The 19,397-nt window shown below is 45.1% G+C and overlaps 1 protein-coding gene across 2 annotated transcripts in view; it reads left to right on the top strand.

Moving 5' to 3' along the window:
- WWC2 (WW and C2 domain containing 2) overlaps nucleotides 1-19,397 on the top strand; it is a 167,774-nt gene that overhangs the window by 74,434 nt on the left and 73,943 nt on the right. For both annotated transcript variants that reach the window (XM_081959150.1, XM_081959151.1), the window contains exons 3-4: nucleotides 11,254-11,457; nucleotides 15,880-15,956. In XM_081959150.1, coding sequence (XP_081815276.1) covers nucleotides 11,254-11,457; nucleotides 15,880-15,956 — 281 coding nt within the window. The remainder of the gene's footprint in view (nucleotides 1-11,253; nucleotides 11,458-15,879; nucleotides 15,957-19,397) is intronic.

Genomic DNA, 19,397 nt, shown 5'->3' with positions numbered 1-19,397 from the left:
TTTTACATTGCAGCTACTATCAGGAATTCAGGTTTGTTTCATTTACCTTCATATATCAAAATACTCCAGGTATATTAAACATGCAGATCCTCCTTCCAGACCAATAAGACTACTTCATGGATATTGCTAAATTGTATCCTACAGCTATTAAAGCTAGACAAAGCTGGCCTCATCTGAGTATGTTTTGCCATGTAACTTTGGTTACTGACAATGTCACTGTTTTAAACAACTCCATAATTTTATTCTCATCTTGTAGGTTATTCTAAGCAAAATTTCTAGGTCCCTTTTGTTTAATAATAGTATGTTATGTCTATATATTATATAGATATATGCACTATATTTGTACCTTCAAATCAGTGTTGATTCCTAGTGAGCGCCTGGATAAATTGCTTCAGTTTTCAGGGTAAGATTTTTCAGAAGTGCTTCACCATTGCTTGCTTCTTAGGTCTTTGTGAGAGTGACTGGTCACCCTTTCTTCAAGGTCACTCAGGTGGCTTTGTGCCTCAGGCAGGACTAGAAGTCACAGCTTCCCACTTTCTAAACTAATGCCTTAACTATCTCACCAAACTCTCTATATATCATACCCACAAATAGAAAGTAATCAAAATTGATGCTGTCTGTCTGGTGGGACTCCTAGATTGTTTCTGTTATGATTTGCTTTTATGCTGAAATAAAGAATTGATAGATTGACCTGGTAGCCCAAGTTCTAACTTGACATTTGAGATTTAACTGCTTAATCAGAAGAGTCTAAGGGAGCAGCTAAAAATTTCAAGAATATATAACAAAATTCTATTTTCCATAGAACCCATCTTTCAAAGTTTAACTCCCATCATTTCTTTCTGCAATATCAGAATAATTCTACTAAGACTCTGACAGGAATGAATTGCAGTGGGAGAATAATATTTCTGTTTATCTTTATTCCAGAATGCTTAAGGCCACTTACGTAGGCATTGGTGCATGAATTGATTTTTATTCTTATTGCAGCATGTTCCAAATATTTCTTATGAATCTTGTGAAGCTGAGATTTTCCAACTGTAGTTGAATACTCTCTAACCACTACAGTACGCCCATTCTCGATAAATTTAAAGTTAGGATTAAAAGGGCTGGAATCTTATGAGAAAGTGCGGTAGGAGAATGCACTTGCAATCTTTTTATTTTAATTTTATTATCAGTCTTGGGCAGTCAGGTTTCATCCTTAAACTAGATCTGACAAGAGATATGTAGAACTGTTTTTTTTTTTAAAGTTATAAAATCCTGCTTGTGGAAGATGGGATCCAAAACAGACCTTGGAATGCCAATCAATCTTCTCTGCTGTTCTTCCTCAAAATCTCTTTCCTTATTGAAACTGGGATGGGCTTTTCTTGTTTGGTTTTTTCTTCTTTTGAAAAATAACCCTTGCAGCAAGAAGGAAAGACAATTTTCAGCAGGATGAGTTAAACCGTATTAGGCTCTGATACTAATTCAGACTTGCCATCTGGATTCATTGTTATTTCAAGAGCGGTAAAGAGACCAGAGAACTGTTCGTGTATCTCAATTTGAATAATCAGGAGATGAATTTCGGGGCACTTATTTATGTAGAGCATGGGTGTCAAACTCTCATGTGATGTCACATGCCATATCGCAATGTTTTTTTGCCTTTGGGAGCTGGGGTGGGCGTGGCCTGCACATGATGCAACTGGCCTGCGGACTACCTGTTTGACACCCCTGGTATAGAGGAAATGTTTATTATTATGACATGCTTTTGTTATGTGGAGGTTTCATTGTGAGTTTCATTAAGTAACCCAAGTGTTTTATGTTTGCTATTACACTATTTTACATATTGGTCAAAGACCTTAATAAAAGTTTACCAATCTTTCATGTGAAAATGAAAGTACATCCTCTTTGAGTTCTTTGGTTTTACGTATCAGGACATTGTAAAAATTATCTCGTCTTTAGCAGTTTTCAAAAGTAGGTAAATGCAATCTTATATGAGCAACAACACGTGACATATTATACCATATCATCATTATTTTACAAAAAGAAAACCAAAATGGAAAAGCCATATGTGAAAAACTAAATACATCTTTACTCTTCAATAGATATGAAGAGGCTAAGTGGCAGCCAGGTTCTGCTAATCAAGTACCTTTGATCAATTGATTATCAGCAAGTGTGACTACATCTATAAAAGTTGAGGTTTTAAGAGTTAGCTGGTCTCTAACATTGAGATGTGTGTTAACACAATACCAAGTGTTGTGGCCCAGCAGGAGCCGTTGGAGCTGCCACCAGACTCCGACAGCGAGGGTCCCTATGAGTCGGCTCTGGAGAATGAGGAGGACCCTGGGCAGGGTTCTGACTCTGAGCAGGGATCGGAGAGTCTGGTCGGCCACCAGGAGGCGCCTGAAGCATGGAGCAGCAGTGAGAGCCAAAGGAGGGGGGCTCCTGATGCCATGCCTTGGAGCAGTGGGGAGGAGTCACGGGACAGTGACTCAGACATCAGGGAGTTCTTAGATGCTCTTTATCGCCGCGCCCACAGGTGCAAGGAGCAAGGGCGCAGTTACCGGCGGTAAGGGCTCTCAGCTGCTGATAAGTAGACTCCTCTTCAGTCTATAAAAGGACTGATTGTGCATACGCCCTGTTGGATCTGGGCAACGAGAGACAGACTGCGGACACGAAGTAACTCAACAGCTCATTTTATTAGTAGTAGTAGTGATCCAGCTTAACCTGTGGTCGGAGGGTTCCCCTTTTATAGGGATGAGGCACGCCCATTGACCAATCAGATGAATACCTGTTTCCCGCTGTAGGAGCGGACCTGAGGGAAGACTTATCTCGATATATGCTAATATCTAACACCCCTCCCCTCCTAGATGGGACGTTGCGGTAGGTGACATAGTCCTTTAGGTAGGTGGGTGTTTGTCTTGCTCGGGAGGAACGTCGGAGTTCAGGTTGCGTTGAAGTACTTGCAGGACTGGTTTCCTGTTGGTTTGAAGTGGTTGCAGGATCGGGTGCTTTTTCTGTTTCTGGAGGTCTTGCGTTTTCGATGCTCTTTTCCCTGGTATCTTGTTCGGCTGCGATGACGGGGGGTTGCTCAGCGGCTGTGATGACGGGGGGTTGCTCAGCTGCGTGCGTGATGTCCTGTCCCCCGCTTAGCTCGCCGGTGTCGTCGTTTCCTGGGATGAAGTTTCCCTGCGGTTGTCTTTCTGTGGACAGGAAACTTTCGCCCTCATCCCGTAAGTTGGATTGTGCTAGGCGACCTCGAAGCTGATCGATGTGCCTTCTCCAATTCCGCCCATCTTCAAGCTCTAACAAATACGATCGAGGGCCCATGATGCCAATGACCCTCGCCGGTATCCACAATGTCCCCCCTGTGTAATTTTGAGCATAAACAGTGTCTCCTTCTCTAAAAGATCTGACCTTACTTGTAGAGTCTGGGGGAGCCGAGGTAGAATAATTCGGGTGGAGCCTGTCCAGGTGAGACCGTAGGCGGCGACCCATTAGTAGTTCAGCGGGGCTTCTACCCGTCGTTGCGCTCGGGGTAATGTGTTGAATGAGGAGGTAATGGTCAATGCGTGTTTGCCAATCCCCCGGGCCCATCCTGGCGAGGGCCTCTTTCGCGAATCGCACCATTCTTTCTGCCTGACCATTGGACGCTGGATGGAATGGCGCGATGAGGGCGTGTCTGATTCCCAACCCTGCTAAAAATGTTTCGAACTGCATGGCCGTGAATTGGGGCCCGTTGTCCGATACTAACAGATCTGGTAGACCATGGGTGGCGAAAAGCCGCCTAAGAACCTTTATAACTGCCTCTGCCGTGGTTGATGTCATTAGGACTACATCTAACCATTTAGAATAAGCATCTACAACTATGAGGAAGGTTTGACCCTGGAATGGTCCTGCAAAATCAATATGAATGCGTGACCAGGGTGCCTTGGGTTTCTCCCATTCTGTGGCGGGCGCTTCCGGGGGTGCTGGTCTCGACTCCTGGCATGGGTCGCAAGTGGCCACCCACTCCTCTATTTCTTTGTCCATATTGGGCCACCACACATAACTTCTCGCTAACGCTTTCATTCTCACGATCCCCGGATGACCCATATGTAAAGCATTCAATACCTTTTTTCGTAGAGCAAAAGGAATAACAACTCGATCCCCCCACAACAAACATCCCTGTAACACGGAGAGTTCGTCCCGTTTAGACCAAAACATTTTGAATTCCGGGCCCACATTTCCCTTCGGCCACCCCCTCCATACCCAAGTTTGCACTTGTTTTATTAAATTGTCCTTCGAGGAGAACCTTGCGACATCGTAAGAAGAAACCGGTCCCGAATCCAAACAGTCAATGAGCAATACCGGTACTTCTGGAGTGGGGTCTGGCAAAATGTCTGGTAATGGGCAACGGCTGAGCGCATCTGCGTGCCCTAGAGTGGAGCCCGGTCGATGAATTAACTTGTAAGAGTACGCAGCCAGGAAAACAGTCCACCTGGTCATACGTGGAGAAAGGGAGACCGGAGTGGGGCGATTTCCCGCCAAAAGTCCTAACAGCGGTTTGTGATCAGTAATGAGTTCAAAATCGCGGCCGTAGAGGTATTCATGGAAACGTTTCACACCTGCAACGGCAGCCAATGCTTCTCTGTCCATTTGGCTGTAGTTCCTTTCGGCCGATGAAAGAGTTCTGGAGTAGAAAGCAATGGGTGCTTCTTTCCCGTCGGGCATCCTGTGGCTGAGGACTGCTCCAACCCCGAAAGGCGATGCGTCGCAGGTCAATACCAGCGGGAGGGTTTGACTGTATTGCACAAGTAGTGAGTCAGTGGTGAGCAGGCGCTTTACCCCGGCGAATGCTGCAGCTTCGGCTCGTCCCCATCTCCATGGTGCGTTCCTCTGGAGTAGACGGTGTAGTGGCTCAGCAACGGTCGCCTTCTGTCTCAGAAAAACGCTGTAGAAATTAAGTAGTCCGAGGAAGGCCTGCAACTCGGTTTGATTTCGTGGTGTGGGGGCGTCCTGGATTGCCTTAATTTTCTTTTCAGTGGGGTGAATTCCCTGACCATCAATTCTATAACCCAGGAATTCTACACTAGGCACGTTAATTTGGCATTTTTCTTTTTTAAGGCGGAGGCCCTTCTCTCTGATTCTGGCCAAAACAGATCTGACTCTTTTGTTTAGTTGCTCCTCGTTTGCAGCGGACACCAAGATATCGTCAAAATATGGGACGACTCCCGGTATCCCTTGCAACAGTCGTTCCATGACGCTCTGGAACAATCCTGGAGCAATACTTACGCCGAATTGTAGCCGGTTGCATTTAAACGCTCCTCTGTGCGTCACTATAGTCTGGGCCTCCGCTGTGGCGCTATCTACTGGCAGTTGCTGGTAAGCTTGTGCCATATCTAACTTAGCGAAAACCTTTCCTGGCCCCAATGAGTGCAATAGGTGCTGTACTACGGGCACCGGATATGCGCTCTGTTGTAGCGCGACATTAATTGTGCATTTATAGTCTGCGCACAAGCGGACTGATCCGTCTGACTTAACTGGGGTCACGATAGGTGTCTCCCAACGCGCGTGATCTACCGGCTCAAGGATTCCTTGTTCCACTAACTTATCTATCTCTTTATCTATTTTTGGGCGGAGTGCAAAAGGCACTCGTCTCGGTTTAAGTCGGATTGGCGCCACATTTGGATCTAAATTGAACGATATTGGTTTGCCCACATACTTACCAAGACCGGAGCTGAACACATCCTCGAACTCCTTAAAGATCTTTTCAGCGCTGCTGTTTCTCACGGCGTTGATTCCGGTGACTTCTAATCCCAGGGCTTCAAACCAATCAAGCCCCAGGAGGTTCTGCAATGGCGCGCTGGAGATGGTCACGGGCAGCTGGGCTTCGATGTCCTTAAACTGGATGTGGAATGTGCCTTGGCCCACGATGGGGACTTGGTTCCCCTGGTAGTCTCGTAGCAGGACGTCAGGAGCGCGCAGTTGGCTCTTTCTGAGGCCGGGAATGGCCTGTTTCATGGATGCCCATGAAATGATCGTCAGGGTTGATCCTGTGTCAACCTCCAGCTCGCAGGGTGAGCCCTCCAAGAGGACTGTGACTTTCAGCCTTTTGGGCCGCTTAGGGCGGACCTGATGTATCGTGGTGAGATACGTTCGCAACTCCTCTCTCTGGGTCAACTCTATCTCATCGTCTATATCCTGAAAATACTCTCGTTGAGCGTCTTGGTAGAACGCTCTTTCGGCTCTCTGTGTGAATTCTCTCTGGGGATACGCTCGCTCACTTTCTTGTGAGTAATCTCTCTGGGAATACGCTCGTTCAGCTCTTTGGGGAGTTTCTCTCTGGGTAAACACTTGTGGATTTCTCTCTGGGCGCCCTTTTTGATTTCGCCAAGCCCCTGGGTTGGGCTTCTGTTGGCGGTACATGGGTGGCTGCCGTGAGGCAGGGACTCCGCTCCGGCACACTCGTGCGATGTGCCCAAGTTTGTTGCAGTGCGAACAAACAGCGTTCCTGAACCTGCAAGTAGACCTGGGGTGATTCCCTCCGCAGCTTGCGCAGGGCGGCAAGCGGGATCCGGGTTTCCCCCCAGGCCTCCAGTGACTGCTCTGCATTAGGTGACTGTCCTCGAACTCGGGATCCACGTAGTCGGGGCTTGCGTCTTCGTAGTGGACTCTGGTTTGTCTCGGTGCCGGCTGGGTTTCGTTGACCCTTCTTTGTATGGTCACTGCTGATTTCTCCGCTGATTCCGACGCTCTTGCTTTGTTCAATGCTGACTGTAGGGTTAGATTCGGGTTGGCTAACAGTTTCTTTTGCAACGAAATGTCTCTTACCCCACAGATGAATTGCTCTAAGATATGCTCTTCCAAATCCCTGTATTCACAGTGGGCTGCTATTCTTCGTAGAGCTGCAACAAATTGGTTAATGGATTCTCCCGCCATTTGAGTCCTCGTGTTGAATTCTTTGCGGCTGACATGGCGGGACGGTTTTGGCGCGTAATGTGTTTCCAAGGCTTGTTTCAGCGTCGCCCACGGTACTGCTTGTATTGGAGTAGGCGCGGTGAGGTCTCTGGCCGTATTGAAGACTTCCTTTCCGCAGTAGCCGAGGAAGATATTTTTCTTTCTTGCATCGGTGATCCCCGTGTACTCATTTGCTTCGAGGAAACACTCGAAGCGAATCATGAAGGCTTCCCATTCGTCGGTTGCTGGGTCGAAAGGAGCGGGGGGAGCATGCATCGCCATTTTCTCAGTTTGAATTTGCCGCGCTGCGGTGATCTGAGATGGCTGCCGGAATTTCTGCCGAATTCCTGGGCTGGATCAAATCCGGAGATTCTTGAAGTGCGCTCTTCGTCCTATCTGTCTCTCAATCCCACCTTCGTCGCCAATGTTGGATCTGGGCAACGAGAGACAGACTGCGGACACGAAGTAACTCAACAGCTCATTTTATTAGTAGTAGTAGTGATCCAGCTTAACCTGTGGTCGGAGGGTTCCCCTTTTATAGGGATGAGGCACGCCCATTGACCAATCAGATGAATACCTGTTTCCCGCTGTAGGAGCGGACCTGAGGGAAGACTTATCTCGATATATGCTAATATCTAACACGCCCTTTGCAGAAGTCAACAAAGGAACTATTCGGAAAGTTCTGTCTTGGAAGCTTGGCATGCTGGACAGCTGCTATTGTGTCTCTGAGAGTCTTGTGGTGGTGGATTGCTGCCAAGGATCTGTCTGTCTGTCTGTGCAATAAATCCTGTTGAAGTAGTTTTGGTCCGGAGTGTGTTCTGTGTTGGCGAGGGAAGAAGGGGGGTCAGAACATCAAGAGTAAATAAATTATCAATGATCTTAGAGAAGCAACTGCTGCTGCCCATCAATCTGGGAAGAGTACAATGGTGGGTTCCGGATCCCGTTGCAACCGGTACGGTTGCAACAGGGCCCGGCGTCCTCCACACGATGCGTCTTACCCTCCAGCGACTCCGCGAGCTTCCGTGACTGTCCAGCTGCTTACCGGAGCGTCACGCAGGCACTGTGCGCAGGCACAGAAGCACTGAAGAGTTTAAAAACAGGTAAGGAGCTCAGGTGGGTGGGTGGGCCCTCCATAGCACCGTAGTGGAATGGTACCAGGTGCTCTGGGCGCACCACTTGCAATCCACCACTGGAAGAGTTGTAAGCCCATTTACAACTTATTTAAAGTCATTATTCTACAGCAGGGGTGTCAAACTTGCGGGCCATGGGCTGGATATGTCACATGCTAGGTCCGCCCCCCCCCACCCGGTTTAGCAAGGGAGAAAAAAGTCCTGATACATCACATGATGCTGCTATGACGCCGCACGTTTGACACCCCTGTTCTACAGTGAGGATGATTATTCACAAGTGCAAAACATTCAAGACTGCTGCAAGACTGACTCTTCCCAGGAAGGGATGTCCCATCAAATTCACCCCAAGGTTGGATCATGCAATGCTCAGAGAAATTGCAAAAAATCCAAGAGTTACATCTCAGACTCTTCATGCCTCAGTTAGCTTGTTGAAGTACATGAAAGTACAATTAGAAAAAGACTGAAAAAATATGGTTTGTTTGGAAGGGTTGCCAGGAAAAAGCCTCTTCTCTCTAAAGAGAACATGGCAGCATGGATTACATTTGCAAAGTTGCATCTGAACAATCCACAAGACTTCTGGAACACTATCTTTTGGATAGATGAGACCAAAGAGGAGATGTTTGGCCATAATGCACATAGTATCACATCCTTTGTGAAAACCCAATACAACATATCAACACAAGCATCTACCAATTGTCAAGCACGGTAGTGGAGGAATGATGATTTGGTCTTGTTTTGCAGCTACAGAACCTGGGCACCTTGCAGTCATTGAGTTGACCAGGAACTCCTAGAGTCAAATGTGAGGCCATCTGTCTGACAGCTAAAGCATGATATTGGGTCATACAACAAGACAATGATTCCAAGCACACCAGCAAATCTACAACAGAGTGGCTGAAAAAGAAAAGCATCAAGATGTTGCAGTGGCCCAGTTAAAGTCCAGATCTCAACCTTATTGAAATGCTGTGAAAGAGAGAGCTGTGCATAAACAAACGCCCACAAACCTCAATAAATTGAAGCAACACTATAAAGAAGGACCAAAATTCCTCCACAATGATGTGAGAGACTGATAAAATCATACAGAAAATGATTACTCCAAGTTAGTGCTGCCAAAAGTAATTCTATTGAATCATAAGATGTACTTAGTTTTTCACATATGGATTTCCATTTTGGCTTTTTTGGGGAAAAATATATGATGACATGGTGTAATATGTCACTTCTTGTTGTTCCCCTGAGATTATATTTACCTGCTTTTAAGAACTGCTAAGGACCAGATGATTTTTACTATGTTCTGACATGTAAAACCATAGAACTCAAAGAGAAAGTACTTTCATTTTCACATGACTGTGTACACACACACACACACACACACACACACACCTACCTACATTATTTATATAGAGAAGAACACTTGATTTCACTCAGGAGTCAACATTAGAAAGTTGAGTGGGCTTACTTTTCTTTTATGAACCTGTAAAAATGCAAGTGCTTTTGTTCTCTATTTCTTTGAATTTTGTAAGAACTTTTCCACAGAAATGTGCATGCCTAAAATATATTTTATTAGCATTGACAAAGAAAAGACTGATTATTACTCTCGGTCTCTTTAGAGCTACTGTCTTATTTTCATTTGCCTCTTGAATTCACATCAAAATGGAACACTAGAAAGATTAAGTGTGTGGAACTATCAAGCATTATTGGCAGTTTTTACCACCAGGGACCTCTCTCTGCTACAGCAGAAGCTAACCAAACATATGTTTAAAGACTATTGTAGCTATTTAAATTACTGTTTGCTCTGGATAATTTAAGTAGTCAAAAGTAGAGAAAAGTGTCTTAGTGGGGGATGTGTAACTAATGTTATTGGGGTGAGAAGAACTTAAATCAGTAGCTTAAATTAATGCCTTCTTGAGAGTTGTGAAGATGTAAAATATCTCCTAAGAGCTATATGCTGTAATGCTTTTCATCAGCTGAAATTGAACTTATTGACTGAAATCTGTTAGAAATCTGAATCTTTCTCTGAAATTCCCCAAGTGTTAAAGCTTTAAAAAAAAGATCAGTAGGGGAACCTACTGAAACACTGTGTATTTCTTATAATTTACTGATAAAGACAAAATCCGTATTGTATAGGTCTTTGTGTGTTACTTGGGAATCTAAGTTTACATTGAACAAGTTGGCATTAATTTTTAATCTAAGAATGCAATGCTTATAGTGCATTGTTTAAAGTTTACTAAAAGTTTTCTTCAGTGATGAATATCTAAAAACATGGTATTTTAATCTTGAAATTTTTAGTGAAGTTTCAGAATGTTTTCCTCAGTTGTTATTTTATTCAACAATAAGGGAGGCAACATTTTGATTTCCATGTATTTTCATTTCCAATGGCAGAGATAGGAAGCAAATGAAGTGCACGCACATACTAGATTTCCTGCAGTTTTGATCTTATTACAAAATAAAAGTTGCTGGATTGATTATGGAGTTGTCCCTTCTTTCTGATCCTTTCAAACTGCTTGGGCAAACATAACAAGCTTATGCCAGTGCTTAAAATGCATTTTGGATTGATACAGATGTGACTTACATAGCTCCAGTCTGAATGAACTCTTGAGAAAGAAGAATAGAATATACCTTTATTATGGTCATACACCAGCAATAGACATTACTTTTTACAATATATTAAAAATAAAAATAAAAAAGAGTACTGTCATTAATAGTGGATAATAACATCTTGAGAAATAGTTTTGCAAAAGGTAAACAGACAATTTATCTACATAAATTCACACATTCTCCAGTACAGTTGAATGACGGCACTTTTATTTTCTCCATTAATGTCTGCTTTCATTTTCCTAAATAGTATTCTAATAAAAGAAACAAAGAAAAGAAATAGGGAACAAGAAATAAAGCTATTTACAAATAATCAGAAACAAAATCTCAAAAAAGCATTAGTTATTGCCTGGTCTGAGTTGATATTGTACTCTTAGAATCAGCTTAAAATATGTGTCAAAACGTACAAGTAAAAATGATTATTTTCTCTTAGAAAAGTACAAATGTTTTCCTAAGGTATTTGATATAACTTAGTTTATTTATCACTTAATAACAATTTGTTCTTTATGCATGTACCAAAATAAAAGTGGGTAGTGGGTTTTTTCTTTTAGATTTAAATCTGACACTAACAGATTTAAGGGGTCTTAACTAAATGGAAGCTTTTCTTGTTATACCTTTGCAGAAACTACACAGATAGAAGATCCAAGAAAGCAATGGCGACAAGAACAAGAAAAAATGTTAAAAGATTATCTTACTGTAGCTCAAGATGCACTTAGCACAAAGAAAGAACTTTTCCATGTGAAAGAGCAGAGGCTGGCTCTTGCCTTGGGTGAATATGTACGGCTGAATGATGTTTACAAGGAAAAATCAAGCTCTTATACAAGTCGTATGTATCAAAGACATATGTATGATATGTGAAATATACTATCTCTCTCTTTTCATGTTTTTTAACTTGCATTTCTCGATTCAAAAGATCTGGGTGATCTTCAAGAAACAACTGTGGCCAGCTATCCCAGTCCTGGGAGCTGCAGCAACTGATTCTGCAAGGGTAAATCAGAGGCTTCTCATTTACTAACCAGTTCAATTTTATAGAGAATTTGAACATGTCTTTATCTGCGTCAAATGCATACAGGTAGTCCTCCAATTACAACCACAATTGGGCCCATAATATTAGTTGTTGAGCAAAATGGTCATTAAATGAGATGCTCTTCAAGAGTAGCCCCATATAGAGTGTATTGCAATAGTCCAACCGTGAGATGATTAGGATCTGAATGACTAAGGGCAGGGAATCCTGATCCAAGAAAAACTGCAACTGGTCTTGATAGAAATGCTGGTAGTCACTTGAGTTTTCTCCTCTGGATGGGTAAAATGTTGTCATTTGCCAGCATTTTTCTCTGCATGGAGGGCAGGGAAAATCCCTTGATTCAGTGGGGGAACGTATCTCAAATCCAACATTTCCTCCACTTCCCTATTTACCTTCGGGGAAAACCGGAAGAGAAGATTGCAAATAGTGATCACATGATTGCAAGGTCACTTGGCAACCAGTTGTAAATACAAGCAAATTGCCAAGCACACAAAATGTGGTCATGTGGTACAGAGGTAGGTTGCCAATATCTTTACTACTAAGTCAGTCCTGATTTAGCACCGTAATTCTAAACAAATGTCCATTCCTGTGCTATAAATGCATATCTTCTACTTGCAGAAGTAATTATTTGTGCTCCCGAGCTTGCGCAATGCTTCACATGCACAGAAGCTTCCAGGCAGGTGGGCGGAGCCTCCCACTATTACCGGTTTGGCTGATCTGGGCCGAACCAGCAGCAACCCACCTCTGATGTGATGGGAAAGTGCCTGGCACAAGGTTTTACCATAGCTAGAAGTGCTTTATGGACCATGAAGCACCTATTCCAAGTCTATCATGAGTAGGAATGGTCATTTAACCACCAGTTGTAATTTGAGGATTACCTGTACAAACAATTATTTCACCATGTAGGTGAAAGGTTGGAAGCACCCAGATCTGAGATCAGACATTGGGGCAGAAGTAATGCTGATTTAAAAGAAAAATGTTTTTGACGAGCTCTGGAAAACAGCCTCCAGAAACTAATCCTGAGATTGCAAACTAATGTAATGTCAAAGTCTACAATTTTATTAATGTTTGATTGGAGAAGCAGATATCCAGTGCAGGCCAGATTCAGGGTAATAGTGAATTAACAGGAGACATTATACAGTTGCAACCACAGTTGGGACTGGAGTTTCTTTCACAAAGTGATGCAGTTGTAAAGCAGGATGTCACATAATTGCCACAATGATTTATGATGACAATCCTGGCAATCCCTGTTGTAAGGCAGGGTAAGAGAGAGGCAGGTGGGGTATTGTAGTACCCCTGCAATTGTAAGTATGGGCAGGCTGCTCAGTGCCTGAAGTTTGATCATATGACTACAAGCACAGTATAACAGCTGTAACTTGGGCACAGGTCCCGAGTCCATTTTTTCAGCACTTTTGTAACTTTGAACAATAATGGATTGTATGATTGTAAGTCGAGGACTACTTGTATCAAAGGTTTGCTAAGGAAGTTTCCCAGAAGCCTTATACTATAAACACTATAGACACTGTTGGTTTTATATATTGAATTAGTAGACATTGCAGGGCATGTATAGAGACCCTCAGCCAAATATGAGTACAACACTCTCTGGTACAACTGTGGTCCTTAAATGAGATCCTTAAATGAGAATCTTCCAAATTCTTATCAGTCAGAATGCATGTTGAAAGTGCCCAAGCCAAAGGATCTTTAAGGGCAAATATATCTTAGCTACTCTGGGTCTTTTTAAAAGGAGAAAAGTGCCATGCAATTAAGTTTGCTATAGCCATAAATGCAAACACCTGTAGCTAGAACATGTATAAGCATGTGAGAAAATGCAAAGTGGCAGTGACAGGCAAAGCTGTACATTTAGGTGTGGTTCTTCATCTAGTTTACCCAGAAAGATTTCAGCAGTTTTGCACATTTTTCCAGAAGAATTTTGGAAGAATTCCATGTGACAAGTGGGAGCCCAGCACTTCTGACTTTATCCTACATGTTATCACACTTCATATGACAAGGAGAACTACTGTAGAGTGGGACAGTAATTTACTTTTGTCTCCTTGAAAAAAAAAAGAATGGGATCAGGAGGATGGATTTTGGCTCTTTGTGCCTAATTTCACTCAAGTTCATGAATATAATGAAGATTTAGAATCACACATAAGCTAGTCCTGATTTAGCACCGTAATTCTAAACAAATGTCCATTCCTGTGCTATAAATGCATATCTTCTACTTGCAGAAGTAATTATTTGTTCTGGTGTGCTGAATTTTTCTGTTAATGCCTTCCCATGAACAAACAAGCCTTCTGAAAATGAAGCTGGATGAAATGCATCAATGTATCAATGTGTATTGTTTTGGTTAATGCTAAATTTAGAAAATACACCTAAATTCAAGGCTTCCTTCAGCTGTAGTTGTCACTGAATGAATCTGAGCTTATCCGTTAGTTCATCTTACTTCAAGGGTTGCTTTATAGCAGCGGTTCTCAAATAGTGGGGCGCGCCCCCCTGGGGGGGCGCGAGGCTCCGTAAAGGGGGGCGCGAAGGCTCCCTTTCCATCTGGGTGCAACGGCGGCAAAGGCGTGGGCGAGGCATAATATATGCCGCCTGGAAGTGGCAGCACTTCGGACTGTGGATTTTCATTGGAGCCGCGGGCTGGAGCTGTGCAAGAAGCCTGCTCGGGCGGGGGTGGGAGGGAGGGAAGCATGGGACCGCCCGTCTTCGCCACCGCGTAGCTCGCCTCCCCGCTAGCAGCTCCACCGCCAGCATTCCGTCTGGAAGCTCCACCGCAACAGCCGCTGTTGGGGAAGGGACAAAGGGGCGGCGGTCGCCCGATCTTGCCACCGCCACCCCTTCGTCCCTGGTAACGGCGACTGTTGTGCTGCTGCTTCCAGCTGGGATGCTGGAGGAGCTGCTGGCAGGGAGGGAGGGAAGAAGGGCAGAAGGGAGGTGGAAGGAAGGAAAGAAAAGCAGACACGCCGGAGGGAAAGAGGAAAGAAGGCAAGCAGGCAGGAAGGAGGCAGAAGAAGGAGGGAAGAATGGAACTGGAAGGGAGGCAGGGAAGGAGGGAGGGAGAAAGGAAGGATAGGAGGATAGGGAAAGAGGAAAGAAGGCAGGCAGGCAGAAGGGAGGGAGGTGCAAGGAAGGAAGGAAGCATAGATAAGCAGGAGGGAAAGAAGGCAGGCAGGCAGGAGGAAAGAGGAAGGAGGGAACTGGAAGGGAGGCAGGGAAGGAGGGAGGGAGAAAGAAAGGATAGGAGGATAGGGAAAGAGGAAAGAAGGCAGGCAGGCAGAAGGGAGGGAGGTGCAAGGAAGGAAGGAAGCATAGATAAGCAGGAGGGAAAGAAGGCAGGCAGGCAGGAGGAAAGAGGAAGGAGGGAACTGGAAGGGAGGCAGGGAAGGAGGGAGGGAGAAAGGAAGGATAGGATAGGGAAAGAGGAAAGAAGGCAGGCAGGCAGAAGGGAGGGAGGTGCAAGGAAGGAAGGAAGCATAGATAAGCAGGAGGGAAAGAAGGCAGGCAGGCAGGAGGAAAGAGGAAGGAGGGAACTGGAAGGGAGGCAGGGAAGGAGGGAGGGAGAAAGGAAGGATAGGAGGATAGGGAAAGAGGAAAGAAGGCAGGCAGGCAGAAGGGAGGGAGGTGCAAGGAAGGAATGAAGCATAGATAAGCAGGAGGGAAAGAAGGCAGGCAGGCAGGGGGAAAGAGGAAGGAGGGAACTGGAAGGGAGGCAGGAAGGAAGGGAAGGAGGAAGGGAGGGTGGAAGGAAGGATAGACAAGTAAGAGGGAAAGAGGAAAGAAAGCATGTGACTACGGTGGGAGACGAGGAAAGACTGGTGTGCTATGTTATGCAGAGGTGTACTTATAACAATTTTATAGACAAATGATACTATTTACAGTCACGCGGGGGGGGGGGCGAAATGTTTTCTTCTTCCTAGGGGGGGCATGACAGAAAATAATTGAGAAGCACTGCTTTATAGGAATAAAAGTAGGTGCACACCCCACTAATAGCTCTTGGAGAAAATGAGTAAATAAAAGTAATAAACAAATAATGCTATCCAAATGATAAAAATGAAAATTCTTTGCTCCTTACATTTTGTAGTTTTCATTGCACTATAGTAACCAATCTTTTATTTCGCTTTTTATAACTGTGTTCCACTGCTGTTTTGAATATTTTAGGGAATTTAAACATAAAATGATCTTCCAAATGGTTCATTGTCTTTTTCCCCTTATTCCCCTAATAAGTTTTCTCAAGCTCCTCTTCAAGCACAAAGTATGATCCTGATATTCTGAAAGCAGAAATCTCCACTACAAGATTGAGGGTAAGGATGCTTTGAAATCTCCCAATTAACTCAACTAAATTGTTTTCTAATAGTCTACATCAGTGACGTGCGGTGACGTTTATGACTGGTGAGGCTGGTGACGTCATCAAACCACGTGGTTGCTCCGATCACAGGGGCACAGCCCAAACGGAGAAATTTCTTCAGCTCCAGCCTCTATCAGCGCAGCCGCGGTACCCTTCATCTTGCCTCAGGAAGGAGGGGAATGGGACCACGTGTGCAGGGGAAGGGGATTGCGGCTCTGCTAATCTGAGGCTGTGCGCTGAGGAGCCGCCTGCACACGTGGACCCATTCCCCTTGCAAGGATCCCGGGCTCGCCCAATGCAAAAAATGCCTGGGTACCGTGTTTCCCCGAAAATACAACCTGTCCTGCGCTCACTGACCTAGCGTTATCCCAAAAGCACCAAGTTACAGGAGCCGGGGGTGGGGGGAGCGCTCACGTTGCTTGCCGCCTTCGGTATACCGCTAGGTTGGGGAGTGGCGTTCTGTCCGGCCAGAGGGGAGAGTTGCTGGGAAACTCTCCAGCCGGGAAAAGCGCCATTCACTGACCTCAGCAGCCGCCCCGCAAATCCCCTCTCCAGCCAGGAAAAGCGCCATTCACTGACCTCAGCAGCCGCCCCGCAAATCCCCTCTCCAGCCGGGAAAAGCGCCATTCACTGACCTCAGCAGCCGCCCCGCAAATCCCCTCTCCAGCCGGGAAAAGCGCCATTCACTGACCTCAGCAGCCGCCCCGCAAATCCCCTCTCCAGCCGGGAAAAGCGCCATTCACTGACCTCAGCAGCCGCCCCGCAAATCCCCTCTCCTGCCGGGAAAAGCGCCATTCACTGACCTCAGCAGCTGCCCCGCAAATCCCCTCTCCAGCCGGGAAAAGCGCCATTCACCAAGCCCTTGCGCAGCTGTCCCAGGCGACCGCTGCTGGCTGCTGCTGCCCGCTGCCGCCCCGCTCCGCTCCGTGCATAACTTCCAAACTCCAAAACTTCCAGCATCGCCCGCTCTAGGTGTGCTCTCTATGGTGGGCCGGCTGCTGGACAGAGAGTTTTCCGGACAGTCTTCCAGCAGCCGGCCCACCATAGAGAGCACTCCTAGAGCGGGCGATGCTGGAAGTTTTGGAGTTTGGAAGTTATGCACGGAGCGGAGCGGCGGGGCGGGTGGCGGCGGGCAGCAGCAGCCAGCGGCGGTCGCCTGGGAGAGCTGCGCAAGGGCTTGGTGAATGGCGCTTTTCCCGGCTGGAGAGGGGATTTGCCGGGCGGCTGCTCAGGTCAGTGAATGGCGCTTTTCCCGGCTAGAGAGGGGATTTTCCGGGCGGCTGCTCGTGAGCATAGTTACCTCATAGCTACTTCGCCCCTGAGGCTGTGCCCGGCTCTTCGGGAGCCAGTTCACAAGAGAGCAGCCGCCCGGCAACTCTCCCCTCTGGCCGGACAGAACGCCACTCCCCAACCTAGCGGTATATTGAAGGCGGCAAGCAACATGAGCGCTACCCCCACCCCCAGCTCCTGTAACTTGGTACTTTCGGGATAACGCTAGGTCAGTGAGCGCAGGACAGGTTGTAGTTTCGGGGAAACATGGTACCTAGGCATTTTTTGCATTGGGCGAGCCTGTGATCCTTGCAAGGGAAATGGGACCACGTGTGCAGGAGGCTCCTCAGCACACAGCCTCAGATTAGCAGAGCCGCGATCCCCTTCCCCTGCACACGTGGTCCCATTCCCCTCCTTCCTGAGGCAAGATGAAGGGGACTGCGGCTGCGCTGATTGAGGCTGGAGCTGAGGAGCCTCCTGCACACATGGTCCCATTCCCCTTGCAAGGATCCTGGGCTCGCCCGATGTAAAAAATGGCGAGATCGGCACACTTGGGGCTGCTGCTGAGATGTCCAGGGAGGCTAAACCAAGCCGCGCGCCTCTCCCAGCCACTTTCACGGCTTCCTGGAGTAATTCTTTTTTATTTTCATGACGAGAGTGGTGAGGCTCCGCCTCCCCTGCCTCCCCTGACTGCACGTCACTGGTCTACATATACAAGCCTATATTTTTGTGGACATTTGTAGTGCTAATAGTTTTTAAAGTAACATTTGCTTTAGGATTTGTTCATGATCAACATATGGAGATAAGTATTAAACCAAAGATATCTGCTTAAGGGTTTATGTTTTGAAATGAACATTGTCTAGTGTGCCGGTTTGGAATTTTTGTTCTTTTTATAGGTTTTGTTTCCCTGCAAGCTCCTTTCCTCTCCTCTGATCTTATTTGTGTTCTTTTTCCCTTAAGCTATCTCCCTATACTACATTGATGATAAGTCCTCTTTCGAATAAGAATAGCTTCCTTAGACACACAGGCATTGACAAGTTAACTTAGCAAGCGAATATGAATTTCATGGTAAATGATGTTATCCAAATAAAGATACATCTTTTAATCCAGCATAACTCTCATACCAGATGCTTGTCATGAACACATTAGGACAATAGAATTCCTTGGCGTTCGGCAAATGCTAACAATGGTTTATTTACATGAGGTAGTGGTGCTGACTTTATTGAAACACAAGTTATGCCAGCGTTCAGAGCTGAACAGTGGTACACATATCTGAAGAATTATTTTCAGACTGTTTAATTATTTATGAATAGTTAATTTTCACAATAGTAGTAAGTATTAGCATATCCACAGTGGTAATAGTCTTTTTTTTCTGTAGAAATGAATTCTGACGCTTAATAGGCAAATCTAGAGACAGCGTTCATGTCCAATCTATGTATGTCTGCTGGAGAAAGCATTGACCTATAAAAGCATTTATTTTGACCTGCTCATCATGTTTATTAGAACTTAATAAGAACATTAGTTATATATGTAGCTATCTGGTTTGGAATTGCTGACTGCTGGCTGCTGGTATATGAATTAGAATGTGATTGAAAATAGTAATAAAAAAAATGCTGGACTACTGATTGACTAAATATTTAAATCTTTGAGATTACTAGTGTTTTAAGATACAATATGTTTAGTAGAATGTCTAAACCATAATGTACATATACAGTATGTGGGGCAGGATTCAAAATAGTTCCCTCACAATTTTAGCACATACATCCAATCACATGATATGCAGTTGTTGTTCTTCTTGGACCTCTTATTTTTTTTTCTCCATGTTGAAACACAATTTTTTGCTCCTATTTAAAGGATTTTCTCCTTTTTCTATTTAGAGTCAGTGGTTGCTGTCAGTCTTCTCTTATGTAAAAAAAATTCTGCAGAGAGAAGAATAGTCCTGAAGATTTAGTTAAGAAGGGTTTATTTATTCATTTGTATGATTTATAAGGCTAACTGTCTCACAACAGTGACTCTGTGCAGTGTACAAAGATTAAAGCCACCATTGCAGAATACAACCCTTCATTTCGTTTTTAAAACAACAACCCTCAAAACAACAACAACAACAAAACTGACATTACCAGGGGAG

The sequence above is a fragment of the Natrix helvetica genome (genome assembly GCF_964273705.1).
Source record: "Natrix helvetica genome assembly, chromosome: 7".
NCBI lineage: Eukaryota > Metazoa > Chordata > Lepidosauria > Squamata > Natricidae > Natrix > Natrix helvetica.
The sequence above is the reverse complement of the archived record's forward strand: the minus strand, read 5'-3'. Positions and strand labels throughout refer to the sequence as shown.